Source organism: Nerophis ophidion, linkage group LG21 (genome assembly GCF_033978795.1).
Source record: "Nerophis ophidion isolate RoL-2023_Sa linkage group LG21, RoL_Noph_v1.0, whole genome shotgun sequence".
In the NCBI taxonomy this organism is placed as follows: Eukaryota; Metazoa; Chordata; class Actinopteri; order Syngnathiformes; family Syngnathidae; genus Nerophis; species Nerophis ophidion.
In genome coordinates this window covers 30,211,031-30,233,332 of record NC_084631.1, presented here as the reverse complement: position 1 = coordinate 30,233,332, position 22,302 = coordinate 30,211,031, and the positions used below count along the sequence as shown (strand labels likewise).

The 22,302-nt window shown below is 39.5% G+C and overlaps 1 protein-coding gene across 1 annotated transcript in view; it reads right to left on the bottom strand.

Moving 5' to 3' along the window:
• ptp4a2b (protein tyrosine phosphatase 4A2b) overlaps nt 1–22,302 on the bottom strand; it is a 70,074-nt gene that overhangs the window by 1,493 nt on the left and 46,279 nt on the right. Inside the window, exons 3-6 of the mRNA XM_061882469.1 lie at nt 21,927–22,035; nt 21,754–21,846; nt 21,541–21,671; nt 8,290–8,364 (exon numbers count right to left, since the gene is read on the bottom strand). Of these exons, the coding sequence (XP_061738453.1) occupies nt 8,290–8,364; nt 21,541–21,671; nt 21,754–21,846; nt 21,927–22,035 (408 nt within the window). The remainder of the gene's footprint in view (nt 1–8,289; nt 8,365–21,540; nt 21,672–21,753; nt 21,847–21,926; nt 22,036–22,302) is intronic.

Below are 22,302 nucleotides of genomic sequence, written 5' to 3'. Positions count from 1 at the left end.
ATGATATAAAACAACTTTAACACTCTTACTAATATGCGCCACACTCTGTGAACCCACACCAAACAAGAATGACAAACACAATTCAGGAGAACCTCGGCTCTGTAACACATTATAAATGCAACATAAGAACTACCCAGAATGCAATGCATCCATGACTAGGACCAACCCCCACCCCTCCCCCCTCTCCGTGCGTCGGTTGAGTTGGGCGGGGTTGGGGGCCTGTGTATAATATAGCCAAGAGTCATGGATGCATGGCATTCTGGGTAAGTGTTATGTTGCATTTATAATCTGTTACAGAGCTGATGTTCTCCAGATGTGTTTGGTGTGGGTTCATAGAGTGTGGCGCATATTAGTAAGAGTGTTAAAGTTGTTTTATATCACAACCATCAGTGTAAAAGGTATGGCTGATGACAAAGTATGCATTGCAATCTCGTATGAGAAGCAGCTAAATGCATGCGTCCAGCCGGCACGCAGAAAGCATGGTGTAAAGGTGGGCGCGATGACATGTTGTAGAAAAGTGGTCTCCAACCACCGGGCCGCGGCCGCAGAATAATTTTTTATTAGTTGTTTTTTTTAATCACACTCAATTTTTTACTGCATGTCATTGGTAAGCGCAGGGGTGAGAAGAGGTTTTAAAATCATTAGCACCTGCTTACTTTTACCGCATGCCTGGAATAAGCGCAAGAGTGAGAAGAGGTTTTAAATTAATTAGCGCCCCGGCGGCTAATTCAAGGAAATACGGTAGTTTTCAAAGTAATGCAGTGTTTGGTGCTCTCGACCAGAAGTAAACGTGCCGTTCCTGTCTTCTCCCTCGCCACATTGAGTTTCTAATATTCTGACTTCACCACATTGCAGATTTTTTGGGGGGATATTTTTGGAAAACATTTTCTGGATCCTAAATTAAGTGAAGTGAATTGTATTTATATAGCGCTTTACATAGTGAAACCCAATATCTAAGAGACATTGAAACCAGTGTGGGTGGCACTGGTGGGTAAAGTGTCTTGCCCAAGGACACAAAGGCAGTGACTAGGATGGCAGAAGTGGGGATCAAACCTGGAACCCTTAAGTTGCGGGCACAGCCGCTCTACCAACCAAGCTATAAATTTTCAAGTATAAAAAAAATGGCTTAATAAAGTTGAAATGTTACAGTATTGGCCACTTGAGGAGACCTAACCAATCAGAGGGTGCTGTTCAGTATCGTGGACACTGATTGGCTCGACCTCAGGCAGTGTAAAAGTGACTAAAGGCTATTATTTTATGTTTAATATATGATACATTTCGAAGGTTGTGAACCGTATTTTATTAAATTCATAATAAATACTTTGCAGAAATTATTCACAGAAATGAAGTGAAGTGAATCATATTTATATAATTTGTTGTCGTTGTGGCTTGTGGAGCCCTTTGGTGTTGTTGTAAAGAGTTAATTTTCCGCCGTATTTTCAAATGAGCAAAAATACATAAATATGACATGTTGTTATGAATGTTACCAGATACTACATCACATGTATACTGACAGCATGTGTATAAAACGCTGGGAGCCTTTTTTAGGTTTTCGGAGCGCGTTACAGGCGGAGTAGATACATTCCATTGACTCCGATATTAGCTGCCTTTTGCCAGCTTTTTTTCGATTTGATTATTTCTGTTGAGTCAGCAACGGAGCCACGTTAAAAATAACATTGTGTTCAGTCCAGTCATATTTATTCCACATTAATTTACGCAATATAACGCACAATGTTGGTATATACGTGAAAGCAGGCACATTCACAATAACATGCACAGTGCTTTGCTCATTTTAAGGAATGCTGAAAGATACAACCATCCCATCAGTTAGCCTCTCGGTTCGAGCGGACGTGATAAGTAACTTTTTACATTTTATCTTGTTGAGGAAACATTTAGCACTTCGCAATACTGCCAGATGATGCTTCGTGCTTCACTATAAAACTTATAGCGCATCCTCCTTATATTCAGGCTCAAAAATACAAGGTGATCGCTGTTGGCTCATCAAGTCTGCCATGGTTAGTGGTGGTTTGCTGCTGGTGGAAGTAGCGTTCATTGCTGTGTGCTCATGAAGGTACTTACGGTAATACTAAATATGACTAAAATATATAAACAATGTGTTATTAGATTGTATACACACACACCGTGTATATTAAGTCTTGTTGGATTTTTTTTTTTTTTAAAGTACTTTATAGGTGGAATAGATGAGTTCCGAGGATGTCGTTGTGGCTCGTGCAGCCCTTTTGAGACACTTGTGATTAGAGATGTCCGATAATGGCTTCTTTGCCAATATCATCCAACTCCAAACTACCGACTCCGATATCGAGGTAACAAAGTGCATTATTTTTTTTAACATGTCTCAAAACAGCAGCTTGGAATTTGGGAACATGCTCTCCCTGAGAGAGCATGAGGAGGTTGAGGTGGGCAGGTGGATGTATATTGTAGCGTCCCGGAAGAGTTAGAGCTGCAAGGGGTTCTGGGTATTTGTTCTGTTGTATTACGGTGCGGCTGTTCTCCCGAAATGTGTTTGTAATTCTTGTTTGGTGTGTGTTCACAGTATGGCACATATCTGTAACAGTGTTAAAGTTGTTTATGCGGCCAACCTCAGTGTGACCTGTATGGCTGTTGCCCAAGTATGCTTTGCATTCACGTGTGTGTGTGTGTGTGTGTGTGTGTGTGTGTGTGTGTGTGTGTGTGTGTGTGTGTGTGTGTGTGTGTGTGTGTGTGTGTGTGTGAAAAGCCACAGATATTATGTGATTGGGACGGTTTATTGGCGCTCTGTACTTCTCCCTATGTCTGTACCACTCTGTACAGCGAGTTTTAAAAAGTCATACATTTTACTTTTTGAAACCGATACATATAATTTCCGTTATTACGTTTTAAAGCATTTATCGGCGGATATTATCGCTAGTCCGATATTATCGGGCATTTCTACTTGTGATGAAGGGCTATATAAATAAACATTGATTGATGTCAGGAACCAATCACCATCGGTGATATTTTTTTATATTGAGAAATGGGGTGTTTTAGACTGCAATATTGTTCAATTTGCCACTTATTACAAGTACAGTCAAATTATTATTTCAGATTAATCACATTTTTTGGATTAATCATAGTTGCAACCAAAGTGTTTGTTGGCATGAGAGACATGCGTGCTAATAACCACCACTGGCTGGCCTCTGTTACTCTTATCTTTTTCACTTTATTATGTAATAATGCAACTAATATTATATTACCATCTAGCCCAATGGTAAAAATAAAAATAAAGTAAAATAAGTAATTCATTGTAAAAATGATAAAAGATTTTATCATTTTTTATCATATGATTTTATCATAATTATAACTTTAATAAAAAAAATTGGTTCTATTTTTCTATTTACATTAGTATGCTGTAAAAATCACAAAAATGTGTGGTAAAATTTTGGCGACTGATCCGACATTTTATTTTTAATTTTTGATCTTTTTGACGATGTATGTAAAAAAAGATAATAGTCCAGAGGTTCTTGACCTTTTTGACCACTCAAACATTAACACTGAATTAGTAATCTTACTCTCGATTTTCACCATGTTCAATAATAACATCTAACCCACTTACAATTCAACAGTATAAACCTCGTCAAATGATATTTAACTATGAAACCAGAAGAGAAACGAAATGTTCCAAAAATAATTGTACCCAAAATTAAGCAGTGCTTAAAATAAATAAATTAAAATGCAATTAAAAAAAACATTATAAATAAATAATTTAATAATAATCTATTTAAGTGCAAATGAAAACACAGCTTCAACACTTCAGTCATAATTTTTGCGCTTAAAAAACTTCTCTAGGACTTCTTCTGTTTGTTTGATATTGGTCATGACTGCCACAAGTGGTGGAAAAGTGTATTACAACAGAGTAACAATGCAGACAACTGCTGAAAAACAGGTATTTTTGCCGGTCCTCTGTTGGGTGCGTATGTGCGTGCACAAACACTACAAATCTAATTCAGGGGTGTGTCAAACTGGTTTTCATTGAAGGCCACATCACAGTTCTGGCTGGCACTTGTAACGGTGAATATAAACTTGATACACAAATCTCGTTTCCATATGAGTTGGGAAATTGTGTTAGATGTAAATATAAACGGAATACAACGATTTGCAAATAATTTTCAATCCGTATTCTGTTGAAAATGCTACAAAGACAAGATATTTGATGTTCAAACTCATAAACTTTTATTTTTTTCATGCAAATAATAACTAACTTAAGAATTTCATGGCTGCAACATGTGCCAAAATAGTTGGGAAAGGGCATGTTCACCATTGTGTTACATCACCTTTTCTTTTAACAACACTCAAAACGTTTGGGAACTGAGGAAACTAATTGTTGAAGCTTTGAAAGTGGAATTCTTTCCCGTTCTTGTTTTATGTAGAGCTTCAGTCGTTCAATAGTCCGGGGTCTCCGCCACACATTTTCGATGGGAGACAGGTCTGGACTGCAGGCGGGCCAGGAAAGTACCCGCACTCTTTTTTTTTTTACAAAGCCACGCTGTTGTAACACATTCTGAATGTGGCTTGGCATTGTCTTGCTGAAATAAGCAGGGCCGTCCATGAAAAAGACGGTGCTTGGAGGGCAGCATATGTTGTTCCAAAATCTGTATGTACCTTTCAGCATTAATGGTGACTTCACAGATGTGTAAGTTACCCATGCCTTGGGCACTAATGCACCCCCATACCATTGCAGATGCTGGCTTTTGAACTTTGCGTTGATAACAGTCTGGATGGTTCACATATTTCCTAAAACAATTTGAAATGTGGACACGTCAGACCACAGAACACTTTTCCACTTTGCATCAGTCCATCTTAGATGATCTCGGGCCCAGAGAAGCAGGCGGCGTTTCTGGATGTTGTTGATAAATGGCTTTTGCTTTGCATAGTAGATTGTTAACTTGCACTTACAGATGTAGCGACGAAATGTATTTAGTGACAGTGAATTTCCGAAGTGTTCCTGAGCTCATGTAGTGATATCCTTTAGAGATTGATGTCGTTTGTTGATACAGTGCTTGCTGTCTGAGGGATTGAAGGCCACAGTTATTCAATGTTGGTTTCCAGCCATGTCTCTTACGGGGAGTGATTTCTCCAGATTCTCTGAACCTTTTGATGATATTATGAACCGTAGATGTCGAAATCCCTAAATTTCTTGCACTTGCACTTTGAGAAACGTTTTTCTTAAACTGTTTGACTATTTGCTCACGCAGTTGTGGACAAAGGGGTGTACCTCGCCCCATCCTTTCATGTGAAAGACTGAACATTTTCTGGGAAGCTGTTTTTACACCCAATCATGGCACCCACCTGTTCCCAATTAGCCTGCACACCTGTGGGATGTTCTAAATAAGTGTTTGATGAGCATTCCTCAACTTTATCAGTATTTAGTGCCCCCTTCCCAACTTCTTCGTCACATGTTGCTGGTATAAAATTCTAATGTTAATGATTATATGCAGGAAAAAAAAGGTTTATCAGTTTGAACCTCAAATATGTTGTCTTTGCAACATATTCAACTGAATATGGGTTGATTAGCAAATCATTGTATTACGTTTATATTTACATCTAACACAATTTCCCAACTCATATGGAAACGGGGTTTGTACAATTTTCTTCGCATTTGATCATTCATTTTGAAAATGCGCGCACGCACGCACGCGCACACGCGCACACGCGCACACGCACACACGCGCACACGCACACACGCACACGCACACACACACACACACACACACACACACACACACACACACATTTTAAAGGCGGTGTGCCACAAATAAAAACAATGGGGCAGGCCTCCCTCGTAAATAGGACGTGTGGGGGGTGTGGGGGTGCAATATAAAAACAATGTGGCGGACCATGTCTGGCTCCCAGGTCTTCAGTTTGACACCTGGGAACTAACGCTTCAGGAAATTATGTAACATCTTGAGGCAAATTCTTATGCACTTATATTCATATTTTATGCACTGTTACTTATATGTTACTTATATTCATATATTATTCACTGTTACTTTTATTCCTATATTATGCACGGTTACTTATTTGCCTATTTAATGCACTGTTAATTGTATTCCTATATTATGCACTGCTACTTGTACTCACATATCAATCACTGTTACTCGTATTCATATATCATGCACTGTTACTTATGTTATGCAATGTTACTTATATTCCTATTAAATGCACTGTTCTATTCATACATCATTCACTGTTACTTATATTCATATTTTATGTACTGTTACTTGTATTAATATATTATTCACTGTTACTTATATTCATTAATTATTCACTGTTACTTATATTCATTTATCATGCACTGCTACATATATGAACCCTGTTTCCATGAGTTGGGAAATTGTGTTGGATGTCAATATAAACGGAATACAATGATTTGCAAATCATTTTCAACCCATATTCAATTGAATATGCTACAAAGACAACATATTTGAAGTTAAAACTGATAAACATTTTTTTTTGCAAATAATCATTAACTTTAGAATTTGATGCCAGCAGCACGTGACAAAGAAGTTGGAAAAGGTAACAATAAATACTGATAAAGTTCAGGAATGCTCATCAAACACTTATTTGGAACATCCCACAGGTGTGCAGGCTAATTGGGAACAGGTGGGTGCCATGATTGGGTATAAAAGCAGCTTCCATGAAATGCTAAGTAATTCACAAACAAGGATGGGGCGAGGGTCACCAATTTACAAGCAAATTGTCGAACAGTTTTAGAACAACATTTCTCAAAGAGCTATTGCAAGGAATTTAGGGATTTTACCATTTACGGTCCGTAAAATCATCGAAAGGTTCAGTGAATCTGGAGATATCACTGCACTTAAGCGATGATATTACGGGCCTTTGATCCCTCAGCCAGTACTGCATCAAAAAAACGACATCAGTGTGTAAATGATATCACCACATGGGCTCAGGAACACTTCATAAAACTACTGTCAGTAACTACAGTTGGTCGCTACATCTGTAAGTGTAAGTTAAAACTCTACTATGCAAAGCGAAAGCCAATTATCAACAACACCAAGGAACGCCGCCGGCTTCGCTGGACTGAGCTCATGTAAGATGGACTGATGCAAAGTGGTAAAGTGTTCTGTGGTCTGATGAGTCCACATTTCAAATTATATTTGGAAACTGTGGACGCGGTGTCCTCCGGAACAAAGAGAAAAATTACCATCCGGATTGTTATAGGCGCAAAGTTCAAAAGCCAGCATCTGTGATGGTATGGGGGTGTATTGGTGCCCAAGGCCTGGGTAACTTACACATCTGTGAAGGCACCATTAATGCTGAAAGGTACATACAGGTTTTGGAGAAACATATGTTGTCATGCAAGCAACGTTATCATGGACGTCCCTGCTTATTTCAGCAAAACAATGCCAAGCCACGTGTTACAACAGTAGTAAAAGAGTACGGGTACTTTCCTGGGCCGCCTGCAGTCCAGACATGTCTCCCATGAAGCATAAAATACGACAGCGGAGACCCCGGACTGTTGAACGACTGAAGCTCTACATAAATGGGAAATAATTCCACTTTCAAAGCTTCAACAATTAGTTTCCTCCGTTCCCAAACGTTTATTGAGTGTTATTAAAAGAAAAGGTGATGTAACACAGTGGTGAACATGCCCTTTCCCAACTACTTTGGCACGTGTTGCAGCCATGAAATGCTAAGTTAATTATTATTTGCAAAAAAAAATAAAGTTTACGAGTTTGAACATCAAATATCTTGTCTTTGTAGTGTGTTCAATTGAATATGGGTTGAAAGGGATTTGCAAATCATTCTATTCTGTTTATATTTACATTTAACACAATTTCCCAACTCATTAGGAAACGGGGTTTGTATTCATATATCATGTACTGTTACTTATATGCCTATTTAATGCACTGTTTCTTGTATTCATATATCATGCACTGCTACTTACATTCATACATTACTTATATTATGCAATGTAACTTATATTCCTATTTAATGCACTGTTACTTATATTCATATATTATGCACTGTTACTTATATTCATAGATAGATAGTACTTTGAGTACAATACATATATATATACATATACATATATCATGCACTGTTACTTATATTAATATATCATGCACTGTTACAAGCTGGGGGCAGCCACTACACTCCTGATTTACGGTACATGCCGTACTAGTTTGTATTGACTTTATTTAGGCAGGAAGTTGAGATGAGAAATGATTCCAAACATAATTGTGCGGCTCACAGCGTAGTTATGCAAAAAGTGAACGTAAAGACACTTACTGCCTTATGAACTGCACGGCATCCTCATACTTCATTCCGCTCTCAATGAGAGCCAAGGCCACCAGGACAGGAGCGCTGAGAGGTCCAAAAATGCGGCACAAGGTGAGGGGGGCGGGGAGGAGAGAATAGAAGATTAAATGGCACAGTTCACATGGTTCATTTGTGCTACGGTGGGGTGGAGGATTGGCGGTTTGAACCTGGGAAACAAGCCTGGGAAATCAACGGGGGTGTACAGGTTGACTGCTGCCCTGCTGGTGCACCGGGTTCATACCTCACACACGTCATGGTGCCGTGTTACAATAAGACACTGTCCTCCTTTCTCACCAGAAAGAGAGCCGGAAAGAAAAATAAATATTAACAAAAAAAAAAAAACAGGCAGGTCAGATCGCAATTATCACCGGCGAAACTTGGGTTTGTTGCATGTGAGCAGTAGGACCGCAGTTTACAATTCAGTTTTATTCACCGTCTTTTGACAGTCAGTCATACTTTAGTCGTCTGATTTGTTGTTTTAGTCGACCAAAATAACGGTAAATTTCGACTATAAAGGATAATGCATCTATGAAGTTGTCTTAATACCACTTAAAGGTTTTTGCAAGACATTTAAAAAACTAAAACCGCAGCAAGACCTGTACCCTAGGATTATATCAATATCTACATTTCATGCAAACTTTACTGCATGAATCCAAACGTTTATTTGTTGAATTGTATGACTAAAATGTTCATATGAAGATGGGCCTGGGCCTACAAATTATTGCCGATGAGCTTCAAGAGGAAGAAATGGTTTTCACTTTACAAGTGTGCTTGAAGCTCATCGAGAGAATGCCAAGAGTGCAAAGCAGCAATCAGAGCAAAGGGTGGCTATTTTGATGAAACTAGAATATATATTTTCAGTTATTTCACCTTTTTTTGTTAAGTACATAACTCCACGTGTTCATTTGTAGTTTTAATGCTTATGTACCGTATTTTTTGGACTACAAGTCACAGTTTTTTTCATAGTTTGGCCGAGGGTGCGACATATACTTCGGAGCGACTTAGGTGTGCAATTATTAACACATTACCGTAAAATATCAAATAATATTTAAATCATTCGCGGAAGAGACAAAGAAAATGTCAGCAATCGTCACATACACGTCAACCAATAAGAATTCGACGGAGGAGGGTCATGGCAGAAGTGCATTGTGGGTCATGGAATGCTAACTGCTATATGCTACTGCCGTAGCTAGTAAAATGGATAGTTTCATCGTTGCCGGTAACTTATAAAAACTGAGAAGGGCTGAACAAAAATATTATTTATTTTAAATTGCCTTTCTAGGGTATCTGCAGGTTTCAGCAAGTCAAATTTAAGACTTTTAAGACCCTTTTAATGCCACCTTGAATGAAATTTAAGACCAAAAAAATAAATAATTATAAGCGTTGGTTGGGGATCCCACTGTACTACAACCTCAAAGACAATCAGTCAAGTTTACTTTTTGTATGTTTATTAATAAACAAACTGATAAGCACCACTCTGCCAAACAAATTATCTAAAATCTTGAGGGATCCAAAAACTTTGACATCCAAAACAAAAAAAACCAACACCAACGCCAGTAAAAACATAATAACCGAGGTGAGGGTAAAAATAAATTACATTTCTTTTAAAACATACCGAGACCCGTTGACTTGGTCGAAGAGCAGGTTTTGGATGTGAGGTGCTAATCTGTGTCTCGTAATATATGCCGTTTTATCCTTTCCGCAGGAAAATGTATTAGCAACCTGAGAATCAGGAAAAATCACACGAAAAAGATCGCCAATCCCGTCATTTGAGGTGTAGGATTGATGTTTCACCACAGTGTGCAAGATCCATAACACCTCGGATTTTAATGTTGCTGTCCCGCCGAAGATTAGTGTCATGTCAGTGCTGCTAGCGGCAATTGTTGCTAGCTGGGGGTGCGTTGGCGCTGGACCCACGCAGAACTGAGAGATGCCCGGTGTTTGTTTTTGGCTCTCTGCTGAAATTTTATGCGTACCGCACTGCATGTGCGATTCAACCGCTCTATTACCATGGTGCCAAGTTTGAAATCCCTCTTACAAAGTATGCACCTGGCCTCCTCGGGATTGGCAACAGGTTTAAGGCAGCTTTTAAACCGGCTGTCCTCCAGCCAACGCTCGCAAAACTTGCATTTCCCCATGCTGACTGAAAGCCGGGATGCGAGGAAGAAAGGAAGGAGTCTGCGCGCGACCCGACTATGCACGCAACTGACACTGAAATCACTCACTTTTACTCAAAGACGTGCCGTAACTTTTACTCAAAAACGTGCCGCGAAAAAATAACAAAAAACTGGCCCGACAATTTAAGACCATTGAGTACTGAATTTAAGACCATCTTAGGGATTTCTAATAAATGTAATACTTTTTAAGGCCTTAATTTTAGACACATGTGAAGTGAATTATATTTATATAGCGCTTTTTCTCTAGTGACTCAAAGCGCTTTACATAGTGAAACCCACTATCTAAGTTACATTTAAGCCAGTGTGGGTGGCACTGGAAGCAGGTAGGTAAAGTGTCTTGCCCAAGGACACAAAGGTAGTGACAAGGATGGCGGAAGCGGATTTCAAACCTGCAACCCTCAAGTTGCTGGCACGGCCGCTCTACCAACCGAGCTATACATGAATTTAAGACTTGTTAAGACTTTTTACCCTGCTTTCAAATGTCTATTCTTGGTGTTGGATTTTATCAAATAAATTTCGCCCAAAAATGCGTATATATGTTTTTTTTCCGTCTTTATTATGCATTTTCGGCCGGTGTGACATATATTCCGGAGCGACTTATAATCCAAAAAATACACTAAACATTGAATGAGAAGGTGTGTCCAAAACTTTTGGCCTGTAATGTATATGCTTACAAATGCAAAAAAAAATTATTTATACATTTTAACATTGTAATTGAAATGTTAAGTTGTATATAATACAATGTACTTTGGCACTTGAATAAAAATCACAACCAAAAGCAATATGATATGTTAAGAAGTGGGTGGGATAGGTGGCCTAAAATATCACGTCTTTTTGTGTGTTAGTTTGAAAAATGACAAATTTGGTCTTTTCGGTTTTCAAGTTGTGCAACTAATAGCTGAACAATGTGCCGAGGACATCATACCGTACAGCTATTTCTGATTAATTAGCAGGCAAGCTCGCCGACAACCTCTTCAACAAAAGTAGTGGTAGAGTAAGCAGTCGTGCTCCAACTCTACAGTCTTTAATAGTAACAGTAATTCAGTAAAGTAAGGAGGATTTTGGAAATATTACCTTTGGCTGACTAATTAAGGCATATAAAGATTTCCTCCTAGCCAGCTGCAGACTACGCTTCAAGTTGGTCGTATTTTTAGTGGAGAATATCGAGCCGCAAGGTTTTCCAACTGGTCTTTGTGTCTACCGTGGCAAAGATGAAGGTGTTGCTTATTAAGGCAGGGGTGTCCAAGGTGCGACCCGGTGGCCATTGGCAGCACGCAGACAAGAGTTTTTTAAAAACGAAAATTTTAAATGTAGAACCAAAAAGCTGACATTTTCAAACTAGTAATTAATAATAATATAGTTAGTCACCTATATAACAAAAAACTGAAAACGTTTTATCCATAAATATCTGTTTTTGAATTTTTTTTTAAATAATAACATTCAAAATGACGTGTGCATAATTGGACTTTACAGCATTTGGCCCTTGTTTGAAAAAAATATATATATTAGAAGCTCTCGACATAAAATATAAAAGGTTTCACTAGTTAATTAAAACAATTTGAATAATACTAACTTATGAATTATTCAATTTGATAAATTAGAATTATAATGTTATACAGTACAGGCAAAAAGTCTGGACACCTCCTCATTCAATGGGTTTTCTTTATTTTCATGACTTTTTACATTGTAAATTGTCACCGAAGGCATCAAAACTATGAATGAACACATCTGGAGTTATGTACTTCTCAAAAAAGGTGAAATAACTGAAAACAGGTTTTGTTTTCTAGTTTCTTCAAAATAGCCACCCTTTGCTCGGATTACTGTTTTAAACACTCTTGGCATTCTCTTGATGAGCTTTGAGAGGCAGTAACCTGAAAGGGTTTTCACTTCACGGCTGTCAAAAGTTGATGCCTCCAGTGACAATCTACAATGTAAATAGTCATGAAAATAAAGAAAACGCATTGAAATGAGAAGGTGTGTCCAGACTTTTGGCCTGTACTGTACGTGTCACTGAACATTAATATTTTCATATGGGCAGAATTTTTGATACACTAAGTTATGCAGTTACACAATCGTAAAATTATCATTATTTTATTCTTACATGGGGAAAAAGAAGAGCAGAAATGCCCCCCCCCCCAAAAAAAGGCTAAAAAATGACCTTTTCTCACTAATAATAAAAATAAAATACTTGGTCACCGTAACAGTTGACAGCGTCTTGTCTCTAAATATGTACACAGTATGTTTTTAGTTTTTTTTTTTTTTACAAAATAAAAAAACTGCATTCTTTTGACCCTTGCACTGAGGTATGTCACAATTCAAACACTGTGCCTTACAAAGACAGTAGTTCTGATTGGATGCCCGAGGTGATTATCCCCTGCCCCTCTCAAACATCCAACTGTGACTGAATAACTTAAAGGGGAACATTATCACCAGACCTATGTAAGCGTCAATATATACCTCGATGGTGCAGAAAAAAGACCATATATTTTTTTAACCGATTTCCGAACTCTAAATGGGTGAATTTTGGCGAATTAAACGCCTTTCTGTTTATGGCTCTTTTGGCGATGACGTCAGAACGTGACGTCTCCGAGGTAATACAGCCGCCATTTTCATTTTCAACACATTACAAACACCGGGTCTCAGCTCTGTTATTTTCCGTTTTTGTGACTATTTTTTGGAACTTTGGAGACGTCATGCCTCGTTGGTGTGTTGTCGGAGGGTGTAACAACACTAACAGGGAGGCACCACTGGCCCGAAGATGCGAAAGTGTCTGCCGCCAGACCCCCATTGAATGTACCAAAGTGTCTCCACATTTTACCGGCGATGACAGACATGGCACAAAGATGTATGGATAACCTGCAGATGCATTTGCAACGATAAATCCAACGAAATCACAAAGGTGAGTTTTGTTGATGTTGACTTATGTGCTAATCAGACATATTTGGTTGCGGCGTGACTGCCAGAATCGATGCTAACATGCTATGCTAATCGATGCTAACATGCTATTTACTGGCGGTGCTAAAGCAGACATGGCACAGATATGTATGGATAACCTGCAGATGCATTTGCAACTATAAAGTCAACAAATTCACAAAGGTGAGTTTTGTTGATGTTGACTGCCAGCTAATCGATGCTAACATGCTTCGCTAATCCATGCTAACATGCTATTTACCGGCGGTGCTAAAGCAGACATGGCACAGAGATGTATAGATAACCTGCAGATGCATTTGCAACTATATTACGTTTACTTCCACCCACATTTAATGCGAAAAAAACACTTCCCAATCGAAGGATTTAAGTTGCTCCAGTGTCACGAGATGCGAAAGTCCTGATCGTTTGGTCTGCACATTTTACCGGCGATGCTAACGCAGCTATTCGGCCATGCTATGGCTATGAATAGCGTCAATAGCTATTCGCTCAATAGCTTCAGTTTCTTCTTCAATACTTTCATACTCCAACCATCCGTTTCAATACATGCGTAATCTGTTAAATCGCTTAAGTCGCTGAAATCCGAGTCTGAATCCGAGCTAATGTCGCTATATCTTGCTGTGGTATTCGCCGTTGTTTGTTTACATTGGCAGTGCTGTATGACGTCACAGGGAAATGGATAGTCGCATCGCAAATAGTGAAAATCAGGCACTTTAAAGCTTTTTTTTAGGGATATTCGGGGACCGGTAAAATTTAGAAAAAAATTTCAAAAAAATACAACAAGCCACTGGGAACAAATTTTTATTGTTTTTAACCCTTTTGAAATTGTGATAATGTTCCCTTTTAATCAAATTAAATATAATTGGATGTTGTCTACATCTACCTTTTGTTGTCATTTGTTGTCTGCTGTGTCAACTATCTTTGTCACTGTTTTAGTCAGCGTGCTTTTGTTTTCATTTGTAATCGTCCTACTTTAGCCAAGGGAAAATACATTGTTGACGATGATGAAGATCAACACTGTGGTCAACAAACTCAACACTGCAAGTAAGAAATGGAAACTTATTTCAAAGTAAATAGGGTGAGCATTATTCTGTTGAGAACGAGACCTGAGCGAAGACGCTAAGCTGGAGCTCCTTGACGAGTAGTGCCAATTATATAACATCCGGAATGCAAAAAAACGCTGGAAGCCACAGAGATCCGATTGGCCTCAATGTGCCTTGTGTTGTCAGGAGAGACCACTTTGCACCAGTTTGTCCACATCATGTGCTTCTGCCTACTTTTGTTTTGGAATGATTATTGAGCACGGCTTGTTTGTAATTGTCCACCACGCTGGCGGCGGGTTGAGTCAGGGCCGCCTCGTGACCGACGGACTGATCACAAGCGTTAAGAGGAGGTGGCCTCGCAGCTCCGTCAAGCCTTATGATCGATAAACTCAGCACTTCAAGGTCTATTTCGAGAGCAGCAAGAGTTCCATATATTCACACAGCATCCGAGTGTGGTAAACAATAGCAAACATAATCTGCAACCCGTGCGGCCATTTGCTGGGCCCAGCCCCGCACTCAGCTGCTCTTGCGAACGTTAGGGCCAACACAAATACGCTAAAAATAACTCCAGTATGTTGAACGTTGTTGTAGCAACCCCGGGATGACGCCAATGGCAGTTGCCATATTCAAATGCACCATTGCATTTGGGTAAAATCAACTTCCATTGGGCTTTTTTTCTCCTCCCACAGACATAAAAACAGTCATTTTCGAAGAGGATTAAATAAGCAGAGAGGATCATTACATCAAAGAAAAGTGTAATGATAACCATAGAAATGGAAATTAATTTTTTACGACATAGGGGTGTAACGGTACATGTATTTGGTACAGAAGCGGAGATCTAAGCAGACTTTTGGTTCGCGATGCTGCCAAGGAGAATCCAGAGCCTGGGGAACTTCCTTTGTTGTTAGCTCAATCTCTTGTTATTTTTTGAACACTTCATGAATGGAAAATTACAAATGTACCCTACAACAGAAGTGTGCTGGTGTTGTTCAACAGAAGTGTGCTGGTGTTGTTCAGTAGAACTGGAGAGCGGGGCTACAAGCTGGACCTTTTATTGCTACCCTTAACGTCCTCAAAGTGACCACAGAATATAACAAGAACACCACCACCCTGAGTGGGTTCAAAGAACATATTAAAAAAGGCTGATATTTTTCCAGTTTGTCATGACATTGTAAAACATGTTTGCTGTCTAAAGGAAATACAGAGATACCTAAATTCAGGAATTCCCCAACTTTGAGTGTTAAGAGATAAGAGCTGTCTCTAATTGTTACGCTTTGACTTACAAGCATCCCCGACATTAGCTGGTATAGCAAATGCCACAGTGAACATTCGGTCTTACTCGGTACTCTTACTTTGTTTTCACAGAATAGGAAAGAACAAAGTGAGCGTGAAGGACAGTGCTGAAAAAACAAATACATTCTAAGAAAATTTATAAAATTATTAATATGTTTCCTAAATTAACCTTCAAGAAAATTAAACTTAAAATGACAAGACTGATTTCACCGCTTTGGTCATAATTGTTGCACTCAAACTTGTCTATGATTTTAGCTCCAGACCTCTTCTGTTTGAGACATAGTGGTGTACAAAGAGTATGGCCAACTAAACGAGAGGCGCCATGTTTGCTACCAAGGATGTCTGCGGCTTTGCCAGGATGCATGCAATTGCTGTCGTTTTGACGCGACGTGATAAAGCAAAATAATTCGCTTATATATAGCTTTGAACATGAAAAGCTTACGGTAAAACATGCTTTTATTTTGTGAAAGTACAATTTTGCGGCCGTATGTGACACTACATCCCTGCAGTGTTTCGTGACCAGCAGGCACGAACACGCACCAGACGGCGTAATTAACGTAAAAAAAATACACAGAACCACCAAAAAATAACTTCAGACTCATTTTGCCAAACTCTTCATTATCATTGGACCAACAATCACAGAGAAATTGTGACTTTTGTGTGAATTATGTCAACTGTGGTGTCTGAGTTTAATGTATTTATAATCACTGTATGTATCACTCATAATGTATTATTCTAACTGATCGCTTTGTCTTGTACCAACGTGCCTTGTTTCATTCATAGGTCTGGAGGGGGGTTGTGCTACTTCTGAACCAGTTGCGACATAGGACGCTAATGTTTGCCACGCTGTTCGGCCATGCGGGACTTGGGGACAAGAGAGCGCTCGCATGTAATTGTAAATAAACAAAACTATTCAATGACTATTGTAAGTTAACGACATTCTGGTGTTAATTTGTATGGTCATAGCCAAGGTTCATAAATGTTCGTAAATCTACTGTGCCTGAAAGATTGACGGAGAATGAGAAGTGTTGTGTGAGAGAAAAAGACGTGCATGAGAAGGAATGTGTCAGAAGTGAACCTGTTAGCACAATATTGGCAATAAAAGTTTAAAAGAGTGTCTTACTTTGAAACACCTACAATCAGTCATTATTTTTCGAGCGCACCGAAATATTAAGTACACAATGTCAGTATTCATGCAAATGTTCAATCACCGTTTTATTTTATCCAATATTTTGTGCATTTCAAGCAGTCTGCTTGCTTGTGTTCAGGGACCCTCCTGGGCAAAAACTGACCAATCAAAGCTCTGCATTCTGCCTTAACCCTTGTGTAATGTTCATATTGTGGTTACTCAGCCAGCGTTTGAGGGTGTGATGGACCCGTTGCATCTTGTGGCTTTTAATGCCTCACAATCAAACACCTTTAGGTTAAAATACTGAACAGATGTTTATAGGGATAATGTAAACATCTGTCAGTATTTTAACAAGTGTTTGACCCACGGACCCACAAACGCTGGCTAAGTAACAACTATGAACATGGCACGGAAAATGTATCTGCATCCCACAAGCATTCTTCTTTTGTGTATCTGCACCTGCGGCTCCCACACAAGGTTGCTACATTGTTTGTCAAAACTGTCTGCTCTCATTTGACCCTCTTATGTTCCGTGTACCTACACTCTGTCCTCCTCCTGTCTAAGCCTGCTGTGTGTGTGTGTGTGTGTGTGTGTGTGTGTGTGTGTGTGTGTGGTACACACAACATCAATTTCCACACTTTTATTAGCCCTGTAATGGAAATGTGTAGGGGGGGTGTATGGTTTGTGGTCATTAAATATGTATTCTGATATATGTTCTTCACAGTAAATGAGACAAAGTCAGTGAGTCTCAGTTTGATTGTATCTTTTTTTTTTATAAAAAATGAAAACGGGTCCCACAGACCTGGACACCACACGATGCAAAAGTATACACCAGGATTAAGTGTATTTTTGTGATTATTTCTAAATATTTCTGCACAACAACCCTTGTGGCAAGCAGTATAGAATATGGAGTGATTTTGGTAAAGAATGTATTTAGTTTTATTCATTCACGTATTTCCCGCCACTTTATTTTGTATATTTTTTATGAGATTTCCATTTCACTTTAACATCTATTATTTAAATCCAAAATGTGGTTTCCTTTATTTTTTTAATGTTTGTCTATTTGTATCCGTGTTTGACTTTCTCTTCTGCTGTCACTGAATTTCAATATTTTAGTTTTACTGAGATATTCTGTTTTTGTCGAGTGTTGACCTCGCACAGGACGCTGTAATTGGCAGCTCTCCAGTGGTGAAAACGAACTTTCATATCCATACTTGTCTTCTTTCCGGGTTGTAGGGCATACTTGCCAACCCTCCCGGATTTTCCGGGAGACTCCCGAATTTCAGCGCCTCTCCCAAAAATCTCCCGAAATTCAGCCGGAGCTGGAGGCCACGCCCCCTCCAGCTCCATGCGGACTTGAGTGGGGACAGCCTGTTTTCACGTCCGCTTTCCCGCTATACAAACAGCTTGCCTGCCCAATCACATTACAACAGCTACGGATTTTAATAAAAAACTGCTCACACAAGGAGAGGAAGTAGAAGAATGAGGAAATTACAGCCATGGCGACTCTGTCTGTAATAGAGTGATCAATGTTGTCTGTTGCCATCTCCTGGTGAATGTTGGCTATAGCGTTTGGGGTTGCTTTTTGATTGGCCAACGATTTACGTGGTGTTGCGCACCTGAAAGCAAGTGAGGAAGTCGGTTCTGAAGCCCACAGCCCTCGCCAAGTTATTGACTCCAACCCAATATATTACACTGTCGACGAGCAAAATGAAGAAATACGCTTTCAAGTTCCAAAACGAATGGAAACAAGAATTTCAGTTTATCCAGGAGAGTTCCTGTTGCCTGTAAATTTCGTAGAACAGACTTCTCCATTGAACAGTGTGGACGAACGGATATACTCAGTCATGAACGGTCAGCGCAATATCGTACACAACCCAGTATTATGGGCCACCTCGCAAAATGGAGACCCGTTGGTGTAACTTATGCTGAGACAAAGATGGCTATGCTGATAGCTGGAAGCAACATCCCGTTTTATATATATATATATTATATATATATATATATATATATATATATATATATATATATATATATATATATATATATATATATAAAAAAGATAAATGGGTTGTACTTGTATAGAGATTTTCTACCTTCAAGGTAATCAAAGCGCTTTGACATTACTTCCACATTTACCCATTCACACACACATTCACACACTGGAGGGAGCTGCCATGCAAGGCACCAACCAGCACCCATCAGGAGCAAGGGTGAAGTGTCTTGCTCAGGACACAACGGACGTGACGAGGTTGGTTCCAGGTGGGATTTGAACCAGTGACCCTCGGGTTGCGCACGGCCGCTCTCCCACTGCGCCACGCCGTCCATATACATATATATATATATATATATATATATATATATATATATATATATATATATATATGAAATACTCGAGTTGGTGAATTGTAGCTGTAAATATACTCCTCCCCTCTTAACCACGCCTCCGCCCCACCCCCAGACCACGCCCCTCACCTCCACCCCCCGAAATCGGAGGTCTCAAGGTTGGCAAGTATGTTGTAGGAGAAGCGATGTAAAAACTTTCCCACATTTCTCGCGGGTCAAGCAGCCCCATGCGGCACAACAGGGCATTTTTATCCGGCAAAAAATGAACAAGGAAGCGTCGCTAACACATAGCATTAGCTCAAAGTTAGTAGCAAACATGGTGCCCTGTCGTCACATAAGTGCCTTTTGACCAATCATTGAGGAGATCGCCTGAAACCAAGTTGGCCATACTTTCTTTATACACCATTCTGGTTTGAGATGGTCATTACTGCCACAAGTGGTGGAAAAGTGAATTGCAACTGAGTACATATGCACCCTATTCAGACCACAGCTACGAAACATATACAGTTGTGCTCATAAGTTTACATACCCTGGGAGAATGTATGTTTTCTTGGCCATTCTTAAGAGAATATGAATGATAACACAAAAACCTTTTTTCCCCACTCATGCTTAATGGTTGTGTGAAGCTATTTATTGGCAAACAACTATGTTTACTCTTTTTAAATCGAAATGACAAAAGAAAGTACCCAAATGACCCTGATCAAAAGTTTACATAACCCAGTGACTTTGATCTGATAACATGCACAAAAGTTGACACTAACAGGTTTGAATGTCTAATCAAGGTTCCAATCCTCGCTGTTTGTTTGTAATTAGTGTGTGTGTATAAAAGGTCAGTGAGTTTCTGGGCTTCTGACAGACCACTGCATCTTTCATCCAGTGCTGCACAGATGTTTGTGGATTCTGAGTCATGGAGAAGGCAAAAGAATTGTCAAAGGATCTGCGAGAAAAGGTAATTGAACTGCATAAAACCGGAAAGGGGTATAAAAAGATATCCAAGTGTTCAAACGCTGATTAAGAAGTGGAAAATGAGGGATTCTGTTGAAACCAAACTACGGTCAGGTTGACGAGCAAAGATTTCAGCCACAACTGCCAGAAAAATTGTTCAAGATGCAAAGAAAAATCCACAAATAACTTCAGCTGAAATACAGGACTCCCTGAAAAATTGTGGTGAGGCTGTTTCAAGATGCACAATAAGGAGGCACTTGAAGAAAAATGGGCTGCATGGTCGAGTATCCAGAAGAAAGCCATTTCTGCGCAAATGTCACAAAGTATTCCGTTTACATTATGCCAAACAGCACAGAGACAAGCCTCAAAACTTCAGAACAAAGTAATTTGGAGTGATGAGACCAAAATGTAACTTTTTAGCCACAACCATAAACGTTACATTTGGAGAGGAGTCAAGGCCTATGATGAAAGTAACACCAATCCTACTGTGAAACACTGAGGTGGATCACTGATGTTTCGGGGATGTGTGAGCAACAAAGGCACAGAAAAGTTGGACAAAATTGATGGCAAGATGAATGCAGCATGTTATCAGAAAATACTGGACACTAATCAGCCCAAAAGCTGCGCATGGGATGTTTTTGGACATGTCAACATGACAATGAGCCAAAACACAAGGCCAAGTCGACCTGTCATTGGCTACAGCAGAACAAAGTGAATGTTCTGGAGAGGCCAACTCAATCTCCTGACCTCAATATTATCGAGCCACTCTTGGGAGATCTCAAATGTTCAGTTCTTGCAAGACAGCCCAAGAACTTACAGGAGCTGCAGGCTTTTTGCCAAGAAGAATGGGCAGCTTTGCCATCTGAGAAAATAAAGAACCCTTATCCACAACTACCACAAAATACTTCAAGCTGAGGTGTCACGTGACACCTCTGATGAAGGCTGCAGAAGCAAGGTAGCCGAAACTTGTCAGGTACAACACTTTACCTTACTAGTCTGTATAAATCAACCATTTATAAATAGTTCAAGCTTTCATTGGTGCTAAAGGGGGCAATACAAGGTATTAACAACTGGGGTATGTAAACTTTATCAGGGTCATTTGGGTACTTTCTTTTGTAATTTTGATTTGAAAAGAGTTAACAGTTGTTTGCCAATAAATAGCTTCACCCAACCATTAACCATGAGTGGAAGAAAGGTTTTTATGTTATCATTCAATTTCTCTAAAGAATGGCCAAAAAATCATGAATTCCATATTTTTTGGGTTAAGAAACACTATTATCGACTCCTTAAACAAGTTGTTGCCATTTTACTTCCCAGCAATATTAAACTGTGTCTTCAATGAGTCGTTTATTCCACTCACCGGCCGAGCCCGGCAACACAGTGCACGGCGATGCAGCAGCCGGGTTCCTCTCGAAACTTGGTGTTCAGCAGCTTGAGCCAGTCGTCCACAATATGGGTGGGAGGTGGGGCGCCATCATCGAAAGGCCAGTCCTTTAGAGCCGGACACAAATGCACAGCTTACATAAGAGGATCAGAACACAAGATAACAATAAAGACCTAGGCAGCCTCGTACCAAAACCTGGATCCCCTCCTTCTCCACAGGAGCCTTGTCATAGGTGGATTCGCACACCCTCACCACAGTTTGCACGGAGAACTTTTTCAGCTCCTGGCGCGAAAAACACAGAGGGCAATTTTTAGACCGCTCGTAAACACGTGCATGGAAAAACTCAACGTCCGCAGGCATACCTCGGTGAACTTGTTAAGCGTGGCGTTGGTGGGATTGTGGGTGATGAGGAACCTCATGCACTCGTAGGTGATCTCGACTGCAGCGGGGCGGTTCATGTTGGCGAGACGGCTTTGGGAAAAAACAATTACAATGCGAAACTCTTAAAAAACAAAAAAACAACGTTCAGGCTCAGAAGTCAGTAAAAGGAGATTTGTGGAAATGGTTGAATAAATAAAGATGACAACACGTGGACAACTATGAGGATGATGTACACACAGGAAGGGGAACAAAAACTAGTCCACAAAACTTCAGAATGTAAAAACAAAAACAAAAAAAAGTCAAAATAAAAACCAAACAACCAAAATTTTAAAGAATTTTGAAAAAAAAGAAAAAAAA